Source organism: Schistocerca serialis, chromosome 4 (assembly GCF_023864345.2).
Source record: "Schistocerca serialis cubense isolate TAMUIC-IGC-003099 chromosome 4, iqSchSeri2.2, whole genome shotgun sequence".
Taxonomy (NCBI): Eukaryota; Metazoa; Arthropoda; class Insecta; order Orthoptera; family Acrididae; genus Schistocerca; species Schistocerca serialis.
In genome coordinates, this window is record NC_064641.1 from 860,915,504 (window position 1) to 860,938,653 (window position 23,150).

Genomic DNA, 23,150 nt, shown 5'->3' on the forward strand with positions numbered 1-23,150 from the left:
TAATATGCTTCGCTTTTAATTGATACATCTGAATATTCACAACCATTTTCTTGAAACGAAAATATGAAACAAAGGTATTTTACGCATATTTAAAATATCAAAGTATCGTGAGAATTCAGTTCATGTTTAGAGTGACATTTTGTTGATTACCACCAATTTTGTCTTTCGTGGGTATCATTGTCTCGGCCAATGATGCATGGAGGGCACCTCTTGGAAACATTTTTCGCAGTTAAACACAGTGTGAGCTACTGCACTCACAACAGCTCCTGGTCCAGTGGGCGTCCTGCCATTCGTGGACGTAAACTATAGTAATCGACAATGATACTGATGTGATATTGTTCAAGTAACGGACATTATTACGTGACAACTTTGGATCACCTGCATTGTTGTTGACTGTTAAGAATACGAAACACAGATTTACGAATGCCTGCTAATAATCTTTATCCTAGATATCTTTCAAATTATGTGCAATAATATTAATATCCAACTGTTTAGTTATTGTAACATTATTGCACATCAACTTTAGATCATTTTTCTGGTAGCTGAGCCTAAGGAACGCTAGCTTACTACAGTCTACTTATAAAATGTATTTTCGTTCTAGAGTGTATCTTTTTCTGCTGGTATCCATTAAGTTCACGTCATGGATTATTGTTGTTCAAATAATTTTATCAAGCCTATCGGCAACGTGCAGGGTAAATCGTTTAAGTGAACCTAAATGATTTTTTTCTGTATATTGTGTTCAACTAAGCACTTAACAGATTTCTGTCACGTCTCTTTAACTTCTTAGAATGAAAACTGTACTTAACTAGTTTTTTCAGGATGAAATGGAATGGATCAACAACCCAAAATTGACTAAATCTGCACTTAACCTGCTCTTGCAATAAGCCAACATTTGTTGTGTTTGTATGCCAACATGTCGATGCTTTTATTAATGGTGTACGTTTATTGTTGTTGCAGAGGCCTTCAAGGCAGCCAAATCCACATTCAACCGTCTGGACATTGTTATCAACAATGCAGGTATCATGAGAGATTCGGTTTGGGAGAAGGAAATAGACGTCAACGTGGTAAGTGGGAGACACTGAAGAGGAAGGACCACTATTCAGAAGTGGTGGTCGGTACAGAGTATGATTTCTACACTATGTGACTACACGAAAGGAAAACAGGCATTATGGAACATGTGAAAAAGGTTACTGACTGTTTCATTTCTTTACAGCCACATTTTTATTGTATTTGCACAGACGAGTCAAAACATTATCACTACCTTCTTAACAGCATGCTGGTCCACTTTTGGATCGAAATTCAGTAGCGATTCAGCATGCCACGCATTCTACACGCAGTCAGTAGGTTTCTGCAAGTATATCGCGTGATGTCTGCTCACAGGTCACACAAATCCCATAAATTGCAGGCTGATGTTTTATGAGTGCTGAGAGGGTGACTGATAGCGTCCCAGATAGGTTCCACTGGGTTCAGTTAAGGGGAATTTGGTGGCCGCTTCACACGATTGCAACGATACTAGATGATGGTCATGATATTAGCCTCATCAGTGTACGTAGTTACTAGGAGGGTACTGTCGCGTCGTATCTCTGTTTCTCTTAGATAATGATACACTATACCAACCATTGGCAACCTTTCGTGACCGACGAGGCTGATTCACATACTTCTGCTCTAGGGTCGCTTAGTCACGTGACGCTGAAGCAGAGCTCCTAGCGCAGACAAACAAAAATTACGCGAAGCGAAATGTAGTGTGAGAAGGGCTATGCAAGAGGCGTTCAATGAATTCGAAAGTAAAGTTCTATGTACTGACTTGGCAGAAAATCCTAAGAAATTTTGGTCTTATGTCAAAGCGGTAGGTGGGTCAAAACAAAATGTCCAGACACTCTGTGACCAAAATGGTACTGAAACAGAGGATGACAGACTAAAGGCCGAAATACTAAATGTCTTTTTCCAAAGTTGTTTCACAGAGGAAGATTGCACTCTAGTTCCTTCTCTAGATTGTCGCACAGATGACAAAATGGTAGATATCGAAATAGACGACAGAGGGATAGAGAAACAATTAAAATCGCTCAAAAGAGGAAAGGCCTCTGGACCTGATGGGATACCAGTTCAATTTTACACAGAGTACGCGAAGGAACTTGCCCCCCTTCTTGCAGCGGTGTACCGTAGGTCTCTAGAAGGGCGTAGCGTTCCAAAGGATTGGAAAAGGGCACAGGTCATCCCCGTTTTCAAGAAGGGACGTCGAGTAGATGTGCAGAACTATAGACCTATATCTCTAACGTCGATCAGTTGTAGAATTTTGGAACACGTATTGTGTTCGAGTATAATGACTTTTCTGGAGACTAGAAATCTACTCTGTAGGAATCAGCATGGGTTTCGAAAAAGACGGTCATGTGAAACCCAGCTCGCGCTAATAGTCCACGAGACTCAGAGGGCCATAGATACGGGTTCACAGGTAGATGCCGTGTTTCTTGACTTCCGCAAGGCGTTCGATACAGTTCCCCACAGTCGTTTAATGAACAAAGTAAGAGCATATGGACTATCAGACCAATTGTATGATTGGATTGAGGAGTTCCTAGATAACAGGACGCAGCATGTCATTCTCAATGGAGAGAAGTCTTCCGAAGTAAGAGTGATTTCAGGTGGGCCGCAGGGGAGTGTCATAGGACCGTTGCTATTCACAATATACATAAATGACCTTGTGGATGACATCGGAAGTTCACTGAGGCTTTTTGCGGATGATGCTGTGGTGTATCGAGACGTTGTAACAATGGAAAATTGTACTGAAATGCAGGAGGATCTGCAGCGAATTGACGCATGGTGCAGGGAATGGCAATTGAATCTCAATGTAGACAAGTGTAATGTGCTGCGAATACACAGAAAGATAGATCCTTTATCATTTAGCTACAAAATAGCAGGCCAGCAACTGGAAGCAGTTAATACCATAAATTATCTGGGAGTACGCATTAGGAGTGATTTAAAATGGAATGATCATATAATGTTGATCGTCGGTAAAGCAGATGCCAGACTGAGATTCATTGGAAGAATCCTAAGGAAATGCAATCCGAAAACAAAGGAAGTAGGTTACAGTACGCTTGTTCGCCCACTGCTTGAATACTGCTCAGCAGTGTGGGATCCGTACCAGATAGGGTTGATAGAAGATATAGAGAAGATCCAACGGAGAGCAGCGCGCTTCGTTACAGGATCATTTAGTAATCGCGAAAGCGTTACGGAGATGTTAGATAAACTCCAGTGGAAGACTCTGCAAGAGAGACGCCCAGTAGCTCGCTACAGGCTTTTGTTGAAGTTTCGAGAACATACCTACATCTACATCTACATTCTACATTGATACTCCGCAAGCCACCCAACGGTGTGTGGCGGAGGGCACTTTACGTGCCACTGTCATTACCTCCCTTTCCTGTTCCAGTCGCGTATGGTTCGCGGGAAGAACGACTGTCTGAAAGCCTCCGTGCGCGCTCTAATCTCTCTAATTTTACATTCGTGATCTCCTCGGGAAGTATAAGTAGGGGGAAGCAATATATTCGATACCTCATCCAGAAACGCACCCTCTCGAAACCTGGCGAGCAAGCTACACCGCGATGCAGAGCGCCTCTCTTGCAGAGTCTGCCACTTGAGTTTATTAAACATCTCCGTAACGCTATCACGGTTACCAAATAACCCAGTGACGAAACGCGCCGCTCTTCTTTGGATCTTCTCTATCTCCTCCGTCAACCCGACCTGGTACGGATCCCACACTGATGAGCAATACTCAAGTATAGGTCGAACGAGTGTTTTGTAAGCCACCTCCTTTGTTGATGGACTACATTTTCTAAGCACTCTCCCAATGAATCTCAACCTGGTACCCGCCTTACCAACAATTAGTTTTATATGATCATTCCACTTCAAATCGTTCCGTACGCATACTCCCAGATATTTTACAGAAGTAACTGCTACCAGTGTTTGTTCCGCTATCATATAATCATACAATAAAGGATCCTTCTTTCTATGTATTCGCAATACATTACATTTGTCTATGTTAAGGGTCAGTTGCCACTCCCTGCACCAAGTGCCTATCCGCTGCAGATCTTCCTGTATTTCGCTACAATTTTCTAATGCAGCAACTTCTCTGTATACTACAGCATCATCCGCGAAAAGCCGCATGGAACTTCCGACACTATCTACAAAGTCATTTATATATATTGTGAAAAGCAATGGTCCCATAACACTCCCCTGTGGCACGCCAGAGGTTACTTTAACGTCTGTAGACGTCTCTCCATTGATAACAACATGCTGTGTTCTGTTTGCTAAAAACTCTTCAATCCAGCCACACAGCTGGTCTGATATTCCGTAGGCTCTTACTTTGTTTATCAGGCGACAGTGCGGAACTGTATCGAACGCCTTCCGGAAGTCAAGAAAAATAGCATCTACCTGGGAGCCTGTATCTAATATTTTCTGGGTCTCATGAACAAATAAGGCGAGTTGGGTCTCACACGATCGCTGTTTCCGGAATCCATGTTGATTCCTACATAGTAGATTCTGGGTTTCCAGAAATGACATGATACGCGAGCAAAAAACATGTTCTAAAATTCTACAAGAGATCGACGTAAGAGATATAGGTCTATAGTTTTGCGCATCTGCTCGACGACCCTTCTTGAAGACTGGGACTATCTGTGCTCTTTTCCAATCATTTGGAACCCTCCGTTCCTCTAGAGACTTGCGGTACACGGCTGTTAGAAGGGGGGCAAGTTCTTTCGCGTACTCTGTGTAGAATCGAATTGGTATCCCGTCAGGTCCAGTGGACTTTCCTCTATTGAGTGATTCCAGTTGCTTTTCTATTCCTTGGACACTTATTTCGATGTCAGCCATTTTTTCGTTTGTGCGAGGATTTAGAGAAGGAACTGCAGTGCGGTCTTCCTCTGTGAAACAGCTTTGGAAAAAGGTGTTTAGTATTTCAGCTTTACGCGTGTCATCCTCTGTTTCAATGCCATCATCATCCCGTAGTGTCTGGATATGCTGTTTCGAGCCACTTACTGATTTAACGTAAGACCAGAACTTCCTAGGATTTTCTGTCAAGTCGGTACATAGAATTTTACTTTCGAATTCAATGAACGCTTCACGCATAGCCCTCCTTACGCTAACTTTGACATCGTTTAGCTTCAGTTTGTCTGAGAGGTTTTGGCTGAGTTTAAACTTGGAGTGGAGCTCTCTCTGCTTTCGCAGTAGTTTCCTAACTTTGTTGTTGTACCACGGTGGGTTTTTCCCGTCCCTCACAGTTTTACTCGGCACGTACCTATCTAAAACGCATTTTACGATTGCCTTGAACTTTTTCCATAAACACTCAACATTGTCAGTGTCGGAACAGAAATTTTCGTTTTGATCTGTTAGGTAGTCTGAAATCTGCCTTCTATTACTCTTGCTAAACAGATAAACCTTCCTCCCATTTTTTATATTCCTATTAATTTCCATATTCAGGGATGCTGCAACGGCCTTATGATCACTGATTCCCTGTTCTGTACATACAGATTCGAAAAGTTCGGGTCTGTTTGTTATCAGTAGGTCCAAGATGTTATCTCCACGAGTCGGTTCTCTGTTTAATTGCTCGAGGTAATTTTCGGATAGTGCACTCAGTATAATGTCACTCGATGCTCTGTCCCTACCACCCGTCCTAAACATCTGAGTGTCCCAGTCTATATCTGGTAAATTGAAATCTCCACCTAAGACTATAACATGCTGAGAAAATTTATGTGAAATGTATTCCAAATTTTCTCTCAGTTGTTCTGCCACTAATGCTGCTGAGTCGGGAGGTCGGTAAAAGGAGCCAATTATTAACCTAGTTCGGTTGTTTAGTGTAACCTCCACCCATAATAATTCACAGGAACTATCCACTTCTACTTCACTACAGGATAAACTACTACTAACAGCGATGAACACTCCACCACCGGTTGCATGCAATCTATCCTTTCTAAACACCGTGTGTACCTTTGTAAAAATTTCGGCAGAATTTATCTCTGGCTTAAGCCAGCTTTCTGTACCTATAACGATTTCAGCTTCGGTGCTTTCTATCAGCGCTTGAAGTTCCGGTACTTTACCAACGCAGCTTCGACAGTTGACAATTACAATACCGATTGCTGCTTGGTCCCCGCATGTCCTAACTTTGCCCCGCACCCGTTGAGGCTGTTGCCCTTTCTGTACTTGCCCAAGGCCATCTAACCTAAAAAACCGCCCAGCCCACGCCACACAACCCCTGCTACCCGTGTAGCCGCTTGTTGCGTGTAGTGGACTCCTGACCTATCCAGCGGAACCCGAAACCCCACCACCCTATGGCGCAAGTCGAGGAATCTGCAGCCCACACGGTCGCAGAACCGTCTCAGCCTCTGATTCAGACCCTCCACTCGGCTCTGTACCAAAGGTCCGCAGTCAGTCCTGTCGACGATGCTGCAGATGGTGAGCACTGCTTTCATCCCGCTAGCGAGACTGGCAGTCTTCACCAAATCAGATAGCCGCCGGAAGCCAGAGAGGATTTCCTCCGATCCATAGCGACACACATCATTGGTGCCGACATGAGCGACCACCTGCAGATGGGTGCACCCTGTACCCTTCATGGCATCCGGAAGGACCCTTTCCACATCTGGAATGACTCCCCCCGGTATGCACACGGAGTGCACATTGGTTTTCTTCCCCTCTCTTGCTGCCATTTCCCTAAGGGGCCCCATTACGCGCCTGACGTTGGAGCTCCCAACTACCAGCAAGCCCACCCTCTGCGACTGCCCGGATCTTGCAGACTGAGGGGCAACCTCTGGAACAGGACAAGCAGCCATGTCAGGCCGAAGATCAGTATCAGCCTGAGACAGAGCCTGAAACCGGTTCGTCAGACAAACTGGAGAGGCTTTCCGTTCAGCCCTCCGGAATGTCTTTCGCTCCCTGCCACACCTTGAAACGACCTCCCACTCTACCACAGGTGAGGGATCAGCCTCAATGCGGGCAGTATCCCGGGCAACCACAGTCGTAGTCCGATCAGGGGATGCATGGGACGAGCTGGCCGTCCCCGACAAACCCCCATCCCGACCCCCACAGTGATGCCCATTGGCAACAGCCTCAAGCTATGTGACCGAAGCCAACACTGCCTGAAGCTGGCAGCGAAGGGATGCCAACTCAGCCTGCATCCGAACGCAGCAGTTGCAGTCCCTACAGAGGAGTCGAGCAGTATATTGCTCCCTCCTACGTATATCTCGCGAAGAGACCATGAGGATAAAATCAGAGAGATTAGAGCCCACACAGAGGCATACCGACAATCCTTCTTTCCACGAACAATACGAGACTGGAATAGAAGGGAGAACCGATAGAGGTACTCAAGGTACCCTCCGCCACACACCGTCAGGTGGCTTGCGGAGTATGGATGTAGATGTAGATAGATGTAGAAGACAAAACCATAGCGTTCGTCACTATTTTTTTTCCTTTTCGTGGTAGGGGAAAATCACGCTTAACTTTATTAACTTTACTGGATATCTGATGTGGTTAACCGAAATTTTAATACACTATTGTCTTACCACAAGACATGCTTTATGAATAGCTCAGTGAAATGATCTTTATTTTTTATTTATAGTTCTTAATTACATCGAAAGTAAAAGAGCTACTATCAAAAGGCATATAGAAAGTGTTTTGCAGTATCGGCCATTGTCTTTTCTGTGCTAATATCACTTGTTAATTATACGCTGTCATGATACTAAAACAATAATATAACACATAGGGATGGGAACTTATTGTTATTATTTATGTTCAGTTTGTCATTGTTTAGCTCTTTGGTTTACAGACGTCACAAATGAAATACAAAATATTCTCCTGATGCACACGCCCAACATGTGGCCAACTTCTACATTTGGCACACATTTGTCTAGGTAATGTATTTAAATGATTAACATTGCAACATTGCGGGATAAGCCATTGCAAATATGCAGTGCTAGTACATTAATAACCAGTGTGACAGCCAGAAGTTTGAATGCAAGCATCCACTGTGTTGCACAGGTGCCGAATGCCAGTTTGTGGACTGGAGTTCCTTGCCCATTGCACTTGGTCTGTCAATACAGGGTCGATTAATGCTGTTGATGACGCTAGAGTTGCCGTGCGATGATGTCCCGTATCTGCTCGACTGGAGAGAAATCTGGTGACCGAGCAGGCCAGGACAACATATCGGCACTCAGTAGAGTATTTTGGGGTACAACAGTGGTGCGTCGGCGAGCCTTAGCCTGTTGGAAGCCCCTCTTGGAATTCCGTTCATGAGTGGCAGCACAACAGGTTGAATCAGCAGACTGGCGGACAAATTTGCAGTCGGAATGTATGGTACAAGGGTGGTCCTGCTGTTATACGATATCGCACCCCAGACCATAACTCCACGTGTAGGTGCAGTGTACGTAGCATGCAGACACGTTGGTTGCAGGCCCTCGCCTCCTTGTAACCAACACACGGCCATCACTGGCACCGAGACAGAACCAGCTTTCATCAGAAAAGACAACAGACCTCTACCCTGCCCTCAAAAGAGCTCACTCTTGACACCATTGAAGACACAAATGGCGGAGACAGTGGACGACACGCTTCAGTGCGTCTGGCTTGGAGCAGCCCTTGAAGTGACCGATGTGTAACAGTCTGTTGCGACACTGTGGTGCCAAACGCTGTTCAGATTGCAGCTGCAGATGCAGTAGTAAGTGCCAGAACCATTCGCCGGACACGGCGGTCTTCCCTGTTGGTAGTGCCACATGGCCATACGCAGCCCGGTCTTTTAGCGTCCATACATTCTGGTAACCACCAATGCCAGTAATGTACAGTGGCTATATTCCTGCCAAGTCTTCCTGCAATATCACAGAAGGAACAGCCAGCTTGTCGTAGCCCTGTTACACGACCTCGTTCGAACTCAGTGAGGTGTTGCTGACGGAGTCTTTGTCACCTAAAAGGCATTGTTGACTAAGATCTACTCACCACTTCCAGCCTTAAGTGTAACAAACGCTCACGACGCGTGTATTTGAAGCAAACCTGATTTGCATCCTCATAGTGGCGCTACCAGAGCCTCTTTTACGGGACTGGCGAGAAATCTGAGTGGACGTCATCTTTCAGATGTGGAAACATGCCTACCAACTTTCGCTTATGTCGCGAAACTCCTCCTCAGTGTCGCGAATATTTTCCGATAAGTAAGATTATTTCCGACAACTGTCAAGAGTGAGAAATCTGATTTCATAGAATATCTAATTGTTTCAGAGGTAAACTGGAAATACAAAGACACGGATTATCAAGATATAATGGGAAAAATATACACTCCTGGAAATTGAAATAAGAACACCGTGAATTCATTGTCCCAGGAAGGCGAAACTTTATTGACACATTCCTGGGGTCAGATACATCACATGATCACACTGACAGAACCACAGGCACATAGACACAGGCAACAGAGCATGCACAATGTCGGCACTACTACAGTGTATATTAACCTTTCGCAGCAATGCAGGCTGCTATTCCCCCATGGAGACGATCGTAGAGATGCTGGATGTAGTCCTGTGGAACGGCTTGCCATGCCATTTCCACCTGGCGCCTCAGTTGGACCAGCGTTCGTGCTGGACGTGCAGACCGCGTGAGACGACGCTTCATCCAGTCCCAAACATGCTCAATGGGGGACAGATCCGGAGATCTTGCTGGCCAGGGTAGTTGACTTACACCTTCTAGAGCACGTTGGGTGGCACGGGATACATGCGGACGTGCATTGTCCTGTTGGAACAGCAAGTTCCCTTGCCGGTCTAGGAATGGTAGAACGATGGGTTCGATGACGGTTTGGATGTACCGTGCACTATTCAGTGTCCCCTCGACGATCACCAGTGGTGTACGGCCAGTGTAGGAGATCGCCCCCCACACCATGATGCCGGGTGTTGGCCCTGTGTGGCTCGGTCGTATGCAGTCCTGATTGTGGCGCTCACATGCACGGCGCCAAACACGCATACGACCTTCATTGGCACCAAGGCAGAAGCGACTCTCATCGCTGAAGACGACACGTCTCCATTCGTCCCTCCATTCACGCCTGTCGCGACACCACTGGAGGCGGGCTGCACGATGTTGGGGCGTGAGCGGAAGACGGCCTAACGGTGTGCGGGACCGTAGCCCAGCTTCATGGAGACGGTTGAGAATGGTCCTCGCCGATACCCCAGGAGCAACAGTGTCCCTAATTTGCTGGGAAGTGGCGGTGCGGTCCCCTACGGCACTGCGTAGGATCCTACGGTCTTGGCGAGCATCCGTGCGTCGCTGCGGGCCGGTCCCAGGTCGACGGGAACGTGCACCTTCCGCCGACCACTGGCGACAACATCGATGTACTGTGGAGACCTCACGCCCCACGTGTTGAGCAATTCGGCGGTACGTTCACCCGGCCTCCCGCATGACCACTATACGCCCTCGCTCAAAGTCCGTCAACTGCACATACGGTTCACGTCCACGCTGTCGCGGCATGCTACCAGTGTTAAAGACTGCGATGGAGCTCCGTATGCCACGGCAAACTGGCTGACACTGACGGCGGCGGTGCACAAATGCTGCGCAGCTAGCGCCATTCGACGGCCAACACCGCGGTTCCTGGTGTGTCCGCTGTGCCGTGCGTGTGATCATTGCTTGTACAGCCCTATCGCAGTGTCCGGAGCAAGTATGGTGGGTCTGACACACCGGTGTCAATGTGTTCTTTTTTCCATTTCCAGGAGTGTAATTTGATAAATGAGATTTCGATTGTGTGGTGTGCGTACTGTAAGACCTTTGGTACACGCACCATCAGATTATTTGACTTATCGCTCTAACGAAGTAGGCGAGTGTCAGCAATATGTCTCGTGGTCTTATCATGGCGTGTTTATCTTCTGCCATTAGGTCAGACAATAGAAATGCCACTTGCACGCTTAGAGTAGCAGATTGACGGTGACCAACTTTAAACTGAACTTGATTAATTTTCACACACATTTATTAAAATAATAACAAGCATAAACATTACGTAACTTGATTCTAGATGCTATTTACAATTGACAATCTGAAGTTCCTTTGGTCTTGGTACCTTAATCTTATTCTCACATATCTCTAATACTTGACAAAGTGTCTATACATTTATCTTCATGGCTATGTACAGGAATATGATAATCTTCTTAGGTGCAGACTGAAACTTGACTATAAACTGGTACAGACTAATGCAGACTGGTACAGACTGGTGCAGACAAACGCAGACTGACTAATCGGAGGTCCGTACATTCGTTTCAGAGCCCAGAATATCTCTTGCCTGCCTATGCTTGTTTATTTTATTGTTTTATTTATTTTTATTTATTTCTTTAATTTTTCCTTCTTTTGAAAAACAATAATCTGCAGTCCACACTTTAGTAAAAGAGGGTTATCAAATGTAGAGTAATACGAAACTATACTGTGCTTCAAAGGACTTGGCAGCATGTTTCTGCTGTCAGCTGACGTGTCTGTGCCCCGCCCTATAAACCTCTCAACCCCCTCCCCCCTTTCCCTCAAGCCGGCGTGCCTCTCGGATTGGAACTACTGCATTACAACATTAGAATTCGTTCTTCAGTTCTACAACACTTTCGCGGTAACCCAACAACCCCGTGGCAAATCGTAAAGCTCTTATTTGATTCCTTGCTATCTCTTGAATTAATCGAATTGGCAAGCGTTGCAGAAAATTCAAAGGCTTGCTAGCAATCAGAATTCAGTACCCCACAGTCGCAGATAGACGAACATTACCCAAAAGTTTGTCAAACAAGGTTTTTGTGGACGGGCTCCTTCGTGCGATCACTGTGCTTCCTTACGGTTCTTCCCGGGGCGGCATTTGCGTTTACAGCGACTAACTTGTGTAGCTGGTCTGTCTTAAATCATTCAAGACAGAAATCACATTTACACCTAAAGACATGCTCTGAAAATCACTACGAACGATATGGCAGAGGGTATTGTGCATTGCATCACGTTTTATTTGGGTATGGAGCGCAGGAAGAATACATGCTTAACTGCGTTGCAAATAGCCTAATCCTCTCTTTGCAGCCCCTCTGCAGGTAAATTTAGTTTCTTTTTCTTTCGTAATATTAATCAAACAAGCTGTATACTTTTCTGTATCGTTTAATCTTTGCAAATATTTATACGCTATCTGCTGATGACCAAGAATATCATGTTCTATGCTAGTAACGTATTGGTTCCAGGCTTGCTGCCGGGCTCTGTTCATTACCCGTTTAGTGTCATCCCTGATCTGTTTATAGATTTGTTTATTTTCCACGGTAGGCTTTGGAAGATACTTCTTATATGCTGTTTATTTTTCTTGTATTGCTTCGGCAATTTCTATTGATCACATTTTTAATCCACGCCTTCGACGATGTTTCTCTTTCTTTCCAAATTATTCATCTGTTGCTTATTTGTTGCGTTTTCTTTATTTGTCCATTCTTCTACAATTGTCTGGCAGGTGGCTAATTGCTCTAATTCTTTTCTTAATACATTCTGATACAGGCCCTTAATACTTACATTCTCGAGTCAATACCCTTTAAAGACATTTTATTCCTTCTGCATTGTAAAAGCTTTCTTCCGCTTCCGTTTGACATATCACAAGATAGTGATCAGTCCTGTTATCCAAACTTCTGCATAGTCTTGTATCTTTTACTTTACTTTGTATCATTATCTGTACTAATAATGAAATTGTAAAACCGTTCGTATTTCCAAAACTACTAGAAGAACTTTCATGGGGTTGTAGAAATATATAGCATTAATTGTTATTTTTGAAAATTGTTGTCTTCCTCAAGCCCCAGTACATGGAACTTCCAGGGTATTCGAGTCATATATCACAAAGAACTACTGTAGTAACTGGAATACGCAGAAGTTTCTCAGACAGTGTGTGTTCATCGCACACGTAGCAGCAATAGAAACGATTTTCGTGAGGTTTTCACAGGTAGAGTCAGCGTAGGTTGAGGCAACGTATAGACTTTATTTCATCAAAATTGAATCACAGAAGAAACATGTCTTATTTTTAAGTTTTATAAATGCAATACTACGTCGCTAAACTGATTTCTATGAAATTTGGCATGGAGATAGCTTGAACGCCTAGTAAGAGCGTATGCTACTTTAGAAGGCGTGTAGCACAGGACGTTTAATGTTTTCTAGAATTTTACGTGAATTAGAGAAATATATTTACTCTTCGAAGAAAGTAGTTACTCTTGAACTTTATCATATTTGTCAATTGCTTTTATCGATCGATATGTTCTACATAATACGATTCTACATTAGTAATATAATGTTTGTACAACCCTCAGAGTGTTTAATCCAAGCATCCACACCGTAACGTAATAAACTGACGGAAAAAATCGTAACGCCAAAAGATAATTAATTTAGAGTTGTGAAATTTCGGGAATACATTTCTCTAGGTAACATATTTAAGTGGTTAACATTGCAAGATCACAAGTTAATGGAAGCATAAGACACGGTAAATGTGAAATGCTAGTACATTAATAATGGTGTAACCACCACAATGTTGAATGCCAGCATGCAAATGTGCCGGGTGTAAGTTTGTGGGATGGCGTTACATTGCTGTTCCACTTGGTTGGTCAACACAGGGACAGTAAATGTTTGTGGACGATGCTGGGTTGTCATCCACTGATGTCTGATATGTGCTCCACTGGAGTAAATCTGGTGATCGAGCAGGCAAAGGCAACATGTCGTAGAGCATTCTGGGTTACAACGGCGGTATGTGGGTGAGCATTGTCCTGTTGGAAAGCATCCCCTCGAATGCTGTTGATGATGGTAACACAACACGCAAAATCAGCAGATTGGCGTACAAATCTGCAGGTAGGATGTGTGAGATAACCACAAGAGTGCTCCAGCTGTCAGACGAAATCGCACCCCAGACCGTAACACCAGGTGTGGATCCAGTGTGTCTAGCATGTAGACAGATTGGTTGCAGGCCCTCAACTGGCCTCTGATCAACACACGACCATCACTGGGACCGAGGCAGAACCAGCTTTCATCAGAAAACACATCATACCTCCACCCTGACTTCCACTGAACCCTCGCGAGATACCACGCAAATGACGGTGGTGTGGGGTCTGTGGAATGCACGCTACAGGACTTCTGGCAGGGCTCTGTCCCAGAAGTAACCGTTTGTAACAGTTCGTTGTGTCTCTCTGGATCTTGAAATTGCTGCTGCAGAAGCAGTACGATACGTCTGAGCCACAAGCTGAACACGATGGTGTTACCTCTCGTTAGTGGCCATATGAAGCCTGGTCTTTATGTGACCGCACATTCTCGTGACAACCGCTGCAGCAACCTGTGCAATAGTTACATTCCTGCCAAATCTTTCAGCAGCATCGCAAAGGAACAGTCATTTCTCGTAGCTTTATTACACAACCTCGTTCCAACTGTGTGTGGTGTTGACAATGGCTAGTTTGTCGCCTTAAAGGCACTGTGTGTAATATCAACTCCCAAGTCCAATCCCAAAGCTAACTATCGTTCAGAACCGTTGCAGTGCGTATTTAAAGCAAACCTTATTTTCATCCTCATAGTGGCGCTATGGCGCCACTCTCATGCCACTGACGAGAAATTTGAATGGACATCATCTTTCAGACGCCCACAGACTTTCGTTTAGGTCGCAGAACTCCTTCTTGGAGTTGCGAATTTTATTCGTCAGTGTATATGCGACAGTAAATCGGTCACGATTTCGCTTCTAAAATGCTGAACCGATTTTTATGAAATTTTCTATGGATAAATCTTGAACCCTGAGCAAAAACGTAGGCTACTTAAAAAAAAAAAAAAAAAAAAAAAAAATGAAAATTCGACGTTTAAAAGGGTGATTTGGGCAATGAAACTCTTTTTTTACATCACTGAATGACCTTACAACATGTTAAAATGTTATTAAATTTGTTGCCTACTGTACACACTGTATAATGTATAGAGCTAGTTCAACATTCAATATCACACTGCACAGATGGGCGCGCCCGCACACGTCCGTCTGCATGCACCGTTCGTCAGCAGCGGTGTATGCCTGCCACTCCGCCGTGTGTTCGGGTGGTTGGAGGGGATGTAGCGTCCGCATACATTTTTGCGATTTCTGTTAACGTCCGCATTTTTTGGTTTTGGGAATGAAGATCTTTTGATTTTTGTTTTCAACAATTTGTGTACTTTTTACTACGGTCATTGAATTGCATCATTTGTTATTAGCTTAAATTCGATCTGTTACACTCACAAAATCGAAAATAGCGATTTGTATTGCATACAAATTATGTATCTTTTACCTTCGACCATAGGTAGTATCTATGGTCAAAGCATAGCTGTGATTGTCTACGTGCTGTTTGTTTTCGTATGACACACGTGTTTTTAGCGAACTTGTTGATCATCCAGTTGCATCTTTACTTTCCGTATTCATCTTTATGGATAAGTTTCGTGAATTTCAAAATATAGCTTATGGCACAGAATTGTAGTTAAGTTTTGTAAGTGAAGACTATTTCATGGTTTAGCTGAACAGTACGTTTTGATCATTCTTTGTTTAACTTTCGTTTAAGATAATTTCTCATCGTGCCTAAGAGGAAGTGTGCATTTACGGATAAACTCCGAGAAAAATATCCGAGGATGTTTCGAGTACCTGAATATGTGGGTGGAACCACTTTCTGAATTTTTTTGTTTTAAGTGGCTCGATTTTTCAGATGTATCGTGGTCTTACGTGGAAGCATCAGTCAAATTTTTGTTGAATAAATATATTAAAGTTGACGATGAAAAGTGCTGTGATCAGTTTTACAGTTAAAAAAAATTCATAGCCACATATGATGGAAAATCAGAACCGGGCCATAAAAAGTGGTGCAAGTATGTTGAGTCGTGTAGCAGTGAGGAACAGTTTAGCGAGTTAATTAAAATTGCACAATTCTTCTTCGCGTTGCCAGCGCATAATGCTGTGGGGAGACGTTGTTTCCTTAATAGAGGCACAGTGGACAAAGGAGAGAAATAGACTCACTGTTGACACTGTATAGGGGACTGAAATGGTGAAATTTAATTTTAGAAATTTGAATTGCAAGAACTTTTTTAAATATTTGTATCAAGAGAAGGAACTTTTAAAAAAGATTCAGTCACGTGAAAAATATGTAGGTGCGTGAGAAGTGTGTAATGTTTTTGTTTTTTTTTCTTATGTAATAAGTTTAAGAAATAGAAAGTGTCCTCTGTTTTTCATCGTAAAATATGGAAAAAATGTCTTTTTGGCATTCCGAAATCTGGTAAGCCTACTTACTCAGCATCACTCAACATAACAAAACGACTGATATACGAGTGTATCTGGGAGTAACAGATAGTAGCAAATATTTGTGACTGTCCTTGGATTAGTTCTGTGGGAATTGGCAGGTATGGTGGATGGTGATTTTATAGGTACCCTGTCTAAGATTCTAGGGTAGAGTTGTTCCGATATTGCTTGAGTGTTTTAGAATGACAGAAGTGACCCTGTGCTGTTGAACACGTTTGGTGCTTTGTGCGTGCCTACAGAAGGGCGTGGTGCACGGCATCCTGTTGGCGTACAAGTACATGGGCAAGCAGAACGGGGGCGCCGGCGGCCTGGTGGTCAACTTGTCGTCCGTGGCGGGCCTCGACCCCGTCCCCAGTATGGCCATCTACTGCGGCACCAAGCACGCCGTGTGTGCCATGACGCGCTCCTACGGGGTGAGTACCGCTCCTGGTGCCGTTACCTGCAGCATTTCTAATGTCCAGCACATGTGCAAGTTGTGGGTGTGAGTAGTTTTGACATTTCCTTTGCAAGAATTGAACCATCTCAAAGGCACCGCTGTGAAATTTCATGTTATTGGTATGTATACTCAGCATACCTTACTCAAACATTTTACGATTAAGGTGACCACGTTTTCCAGACCAGAATTTGGGACACACTAAAAAAATTGATACTGCAAAAAGTAAAATCAGATTTAATTAAACACAATAAACCGGACCTCAGGAAGAACAATGAGTATCTCAAAATATATACTATAAAACTTATAATGAAATAGTATAAGAGTCCATTTAAATTGCAAATAACTAATTTGCCAGTAAATGCCATTATAGTCTACACAACATTAATATGGACACGTAGCCCCGTTTTCGTCAAATGTGAGACCTGTTATCTGGTAATTATTACTTAAACCTTTGAAGTGTATCACTTGTCACTTTTCTCAATTATGATCGTACATGTAACACCTTTGATACTTTTACAGCCCATGTTTATTTACTGTAATATTATACGACATTCGATTCGTCAAAACAGTTTCTCTTCCTTTAGACATGCATACATGAGCTACAGACATTGTAATGTAAGATACGGACATTGCACAAACACTGACATTGTAATAATCAATGATTATTAACAATTATATTCTACTTACCCTGTATGTGAAAAATTTCACAATTCAGAATGTGCCGCTCTTCATGACTGACTGATGCACACCTACCAGTAGCAAAGCTAAAGTTCCACTGCTCTTACTGCGGCCCATCACCAGGTAGCCTACAACAAAGCAGACACATATACTCTGAAGTGGACAAAGTGTCACATAGAGATGAGACGTTTTTCGTGCACATTGGGGCACTTCACTCGTATTTTTCTCTGAAAGAAACTAAAAATTGATGTTTTTGACTTGTATCACTTTTCTGGATGCGAAATGCAAAATATCACTTAAATCTGTTACCAAAATTACATTGATTTACATTTTGTTAGTGCCTCCTAAGATTGTCTCGGTGAAGGACCACTTGCACTTCCTTGAACTCATTCTTGCCGGGAAGTATGCTGGCTGATGAAGAACAACTAAACTCAACAGTTACAAGTCAGAGCAGAGTCTCACAGGTATCCCATTTTAATTTGTTATTCTTTACTACTAACTTTGATCACACCACATTTTGGAGACAGTCACCACATCTCCTACTAAATGTTCTTGCAAAATACACAACTGGCCATTAAAATTGCTACACCACGAAGATGACGTGCTACAGATGCGAAATATAACCGACAGGAAGAAGATGCTGTGATACGCAAATGATTAGCATTTCAGAGAATTCACACAACGTTGGCGCCGCTGGCGTGCTGACATGAGGTAAGTTTCCAACCGATTTCTCATACACAAACATCAGTTGATCGGCGTTGCCTGGTGAAACATTGTTGTGATGCCTCGCGTATGGAGGAGATATGCGTACCATCACGTCTCCGACTTTGATAGAGGTCGGATTGTAGCCCATCGCGATTGGGGTTTATCGTATCGCGACATTGCTGCTCGCGTTGGTCGACATACAATGACTGTTAGCGGAATATGGAATCGGTGGGTTCAGGAGGGTAATACGAAACGCCGTGCTGGATCCCAACGGCCTCATATCCCTAGCAGTCGAGATGACAGGCATCTTATCCGCATGGCTGTAATGGATCGTGCAGCCACGTCTCGATCCCTGAGTCAACAGATGGGCACGTTTGCAAGACAACAACCATCTGCACGAACAGTGCGTTTGCAGCAGCATGGACTATCAGCTCGGAGATCATGGCTGCGGTTATCCTTGACGCTGCATCGCAGACAGGAGCGCCTGCGATGGTGTACTCAACGACGAACCTGGGTGCACGAATGGCAAAACGTCATTTTTTCGGATGAAGCCAGGTTATGTTTACAGCATCATGATCGTCGCATCCGTGTTTGGCGACATCGCGGTGAACACACATTGGAAGCGCGTATTCGTCATCGCCATACTGGCGTATCACCCAGCGTGAGGGGTATGACACGTCTCTGTCACCTCTTGTTCGCATTGACGGCACTTTGAGCAGTGGACGTTACATTTCAGATGTGTTACGACCCGTGGCTCTACCCTTCATTCGATCCCAGCGAAACACTACATTTCAGCAGGATAGTGCACGACCGCATGACGCAGGTATGGGCCTTTCTGGATACGGAAAATGTTCGACTGCTGCCCTGGCCAGCACATTCTCCAGATGTCTCACCAACTGAAAACGTCTGGTCAATGGTGGCCGAGGAACTGGCTCGTCACAATACGCCAGTCACTACTCTCTATGAAGTGTGGTATCGTGTTGAAGCTGCATGGGCTGCTGTACCTGTACACGCCATCCAAGCTCTGTTTGACGGAATGCCCTGGCGTATCAAGGCCGTTATTACGGCGAGAGGTGGTTGTTCTGGGTACTGATTTTTTCAGGATCTATGCGCCCAAACTGCATGAAAATGTAATCACATGTCAGTTCTAGTATAGTAGTCATCTGCATTTCTTCTTGGTGTATCAATTTTAATGGCTAGTAGTGTAATATCATTGTACAACACACAGTTCAGGAGATAGGCTATGGCCCAGTGCCGGAGTCAGACTGGGCTCTTCTCGAAAACTTAAACCAATGCAATACAGCGTAACACTGTGTAGCACACTGTATAACCCGGTGTAATTGGGAGCGTGCAGGTGTCATGGGACACGCGGCCTATGGGTAGTTTCTTTGATAAATAATAAATACATCTTCCGTCTCGGGCACGAAACCCACCATGGTTTAAATTTTGGTTAGTAATCAGGATTGGCGACGGAAAACTTGCGGCACAAGACTTGACCCCTCATTCTGTCAACGGCCTTGTCAATGAGGCGGGAGGAACAGACAGAGTTTCAGGGCACTCTCATGTCCTTGGCGAGGGAAGCTGCCGCTGAAAGCGGAAGAATCAGCAATGATCAGCGACATGAGGCTGCTGAAGGCAACGGAAGCCACTGCATTAATGGCACACAGCGTGCATCCACAGGACACGTGGCCTGTAACTGAAAAAGTGTCATGATGATCTCTCCATTGGCAAAAGATTCCAGAATAGTCCCCCATTCGCATCTCCGGGAGGGAACCGTCAAGGGGGAGGTGACCACGAGAAAAAGATTGAATAAGCAATAAAAGGATAATGTTTTACGAGTCGGGGCGTGGAATGTCAGAAGCTTGAACGTGGTAGGAAAGCTAGAAAGTCTGAAAAGGAAAATGCAAAAGCTCAATCTAGATATAGTAAAGGTCAGTGAAGTGAAATGGAAAGAAGATAAGGATTTGTCGTCAGATGATCAACAGCAGCAGAAAGTGGTATAACGGGAGTAGGATTTGTTATGAATAGGAAGCCAGGGCAGAGAGTGTGTTACTGTGAACAGTTCAGTGATAGGATGGCTCTCATCAGAATCGACAGCAAACCAATACCGACAACGATAGCTCAGGTATAAATACCGACGTCGCAAGCTAAAGATGAAGAGATAGCGAAAGTGTATGAGGATATTGAAAGGGCAATGCAGTATGTAAAGGAATATGAAAATCTAATAGTCATGAGGGACTGGAATGCAGTTGTAGGGGAAGGACTAGAAGAAAAGGTTTACAGGAGAATATAGGCTTGGGACAAGGAATGAAAGGCGAGAAAGACTAATTGAGTTCTGTAATAAATTTCACCTAGTAATAGCGAATACTCCGTTCAAGAATCACAAGAGGAGGAGGTATACTTCTAAAAGGCAAGGTGATACGGGAAGATTTCAGTTACATCATGGTCAGACCGAGATTCCTAAATCAGATACGGGATTGTAAGGCGTATCCAGGAGCAGATATAGACTCAGATCACAATGTAGTAGTGATGGAGATTAGGCTGAAGCTTAAGAGATTAGTCAGGTAGAATTAATACACAAAGAAGTGGGATATGGAAGTACTAAGGAACGACGAAATACGCTTAAAGATCACTAAGACTATTGATACAGCAATAAGGAATAGCTCAGTAGGCAGTACAGTTGAAGAGGAATGGACATCTATATAAAGGGCGATCACAGAAGTTGGAAAGAAAAACATACGTATAAAGAAGGTAGCTGCGAAGAAGCCATGGGTAACAGAAAATACTTCAGTTGGTTTACGAAAGGAGGAAGTACAAAAATGTTACGGGAAACTCAGGAATACAGAAATACTAGTCGTTGAGGAATGAAATAAATAGGAAGTGCAGGGAAGCTAAGACGAAATGGCTGCATGAAAAATGTGAAGAAATCGAAAAATAAATGATTGTCGGGAGGGCTGACTCAGCGTATAGGAAAGCCAAAACAACCTTCTGTGAAATTAAGAGCAAAGGTTGTAACATTAAGAATGCAATTCCATTATTAAATGCAGAGTAAATCGAAGAAAGACGAAAATAATGAGTAGTAGCGGAAATGAGAATAGCGAGAAACTTAACATCAGGATTGATGATCACGAAGTAGATGAAGTTAAGGAAGTCTAATACCTAGGCAGCAAAACAACCAGTGACGCACAGAGTAAGGAGTACATCAAAAGCAGACTAGCAGTGCAAAAAGGGCATTCCTGGCCAAGAGAGGTCTACTAGTATCAAACACAGGCCTTAATCTCAGGAACAAATTCTGAGAACGTACGTCTGGAGCACAGAATTGTGTGCTAGTGAAACATGGACTGTGGGAAAACCGGAACAGAAGAGAATCAAAGCATTTGAGATGTGGTGCTACAGACGAATGTTGAAAAGTAGGTGGACTGATAAGGTAAGGAATGAGGAGGTTCTGCGCAGAATTGGAGAGAAAAGTAATACGTGGAAAAAAAATGACAAGGAGAAGGGGCGGAATGATAGCACATCTGTTAAGACATCTGGGAATTACTTCCATGGTACTAGAGGGAGCTGTAGAGGATAAAAACTGTAGAGGAAGACAGAGATTGGAATACATCCAGCAAATAACTGAGGACGTAGTTTGCAAGTGCTACTCGAGATGGAGAGGTTGCCACAGGAGAGGAATTTGTGCCGGGCCGCATAAGACCAGTCAGAAGACCTGAGGGCTCAAAAGAATCCGTTTGTCAAAAACTTTTAGTTTTGTCAACATAATCAAAACTAATAAGAAAACTGTTGCCCCTAACCATCGCCGTATCCGCGCGCAGTTTTTCACTCCCAGGACGTAAACTCGGGCAGAAGCTAGAATTAGTGTGAAACAAGGCTCTTCCAACCAAATGACTTTCTTCCATTCCTCCAAAGCTCACATATTATGGTTTGGGCATCAAGTTACGGGCATTTTCATCACTGATGAGTGGTTATTATTTACAGCCCTTGACGCCGAGATTATCAGAAGATAATATCGAGTTGAATCTGTTGATGTCCGCTGACTGATAACAATTCTCTGGAAATGTTATACAATATAACTTGTGAGCGATCTGCTCTGTTTTGTAAATTGGTTTGCAGAAACTATACCTTATAATAAACAGAGTAAAAAGCCGTGTAAATGTTTTTAAAAACGCATGTTAACTTCGCTGTATTCAATTTTACACATTCATTCCGACCTGATTCGGTTTGCAACCAGTATCGGAGGAAAAGCAAGAACCAATACGACTTTTACCTTTTGTCTATCGTGCTACAGACGAATGCCATACCAGATGGCATGTTATGATACACAGTAACAGTTATCTGTGAAATATTGCGACTCATTCTACTGTGACACAGAGATTGAGCGTCAAGGTCATCTATAAACACGAGTACACTTGTGAATAAAGTGTGGTCAGCAACGTAAGTACTGAAGTTTGAATTGATTGTGCAAAGTAATTTTTCATAAAACTGTAGTAGTGAATACCAAGCTTTTCCAACCGCTATCCGAATGGCTTTCCCAATGGGGTTATGTAGCAATCTGAATACATCAGTCAGTGGTACCCACTTATTGTGAATCTAATGCCGCCAGTAGCAGGGCGGAAAGCTCCCTGATTTCCGGTGTAAACATTATGAGCGGAAGATTGTCTCCCAGGCGGTGAATGTACTATTAGGCTGCGAACACTTGCAGTAAACTAATTTCCTCACCAAATATTGACAGTGGAAGTTATGCAGCTTCTACCAGTAAGGCGTTCGTAGTAGCAGCTCACTTTACTCCTAGGCATATCTGCAGGCGTCGGAATTGTACCACGTCTAGTTTATGAAGCATGTTTAGCAGTGTTGTGTTGTAAGGAACATCCATAATTGATGACGGAGTGGACTAGGCGTTTGTTCATCATCAAGTTAATGTAAGGGTCTGCTTCCCACCGAGATCCAGCTACAGATTTCATCGCCTTAATGCTGTCTACCGAATGTCCCTTCGAGCCATTAGAGAGGAGCGGTCGTTATAGAGAGGTCGGTCCAAAGTATGGGAACCCTGCACACTGCTAGAAACTCGTGCTTCAGAAG

General features: G+C 43.8%; 2 protein-coding genes across 3 annotated transcripts in view; one reads left to right on the top strand and one right to left on the bottom strand.

The window, feature by feature from the left end:
- The window catches only part of LOC126473503 (15-hydroxyprostaglandin dehydrogenase [NAD(+)]-like), a 332,530-nt gene that overhangs the window by 148,667 nt on the left and 160,713 nt on the right, over positions 1–23,150 (bottom strand). The gene's annotated exons all lie outside the window — the stretch shown is intronic.
- The window catches only part of LOC126473504 (15-hydroxyprostaglandin dehydrogenase [NAD(+)]-like), an 87,329-nt gene that overhangs the window by 47,952 nt on the left and 16,227 nt on the right, over positions 1–23,150 (top strand). The window contains exons 4-5 of the mRNA XM_050100594.1: positions 958–1,064; positions 16,492–16,665. Of these exons, the coding sequence (XP_049956551.1) occupies positions 958–1,064; positions 16,492–16,665 (281 nt within the window). The remainder of the gene's footprint in view (positions 1–957; positions 1,065–16,491; positions 16,666–23,150) is intronic.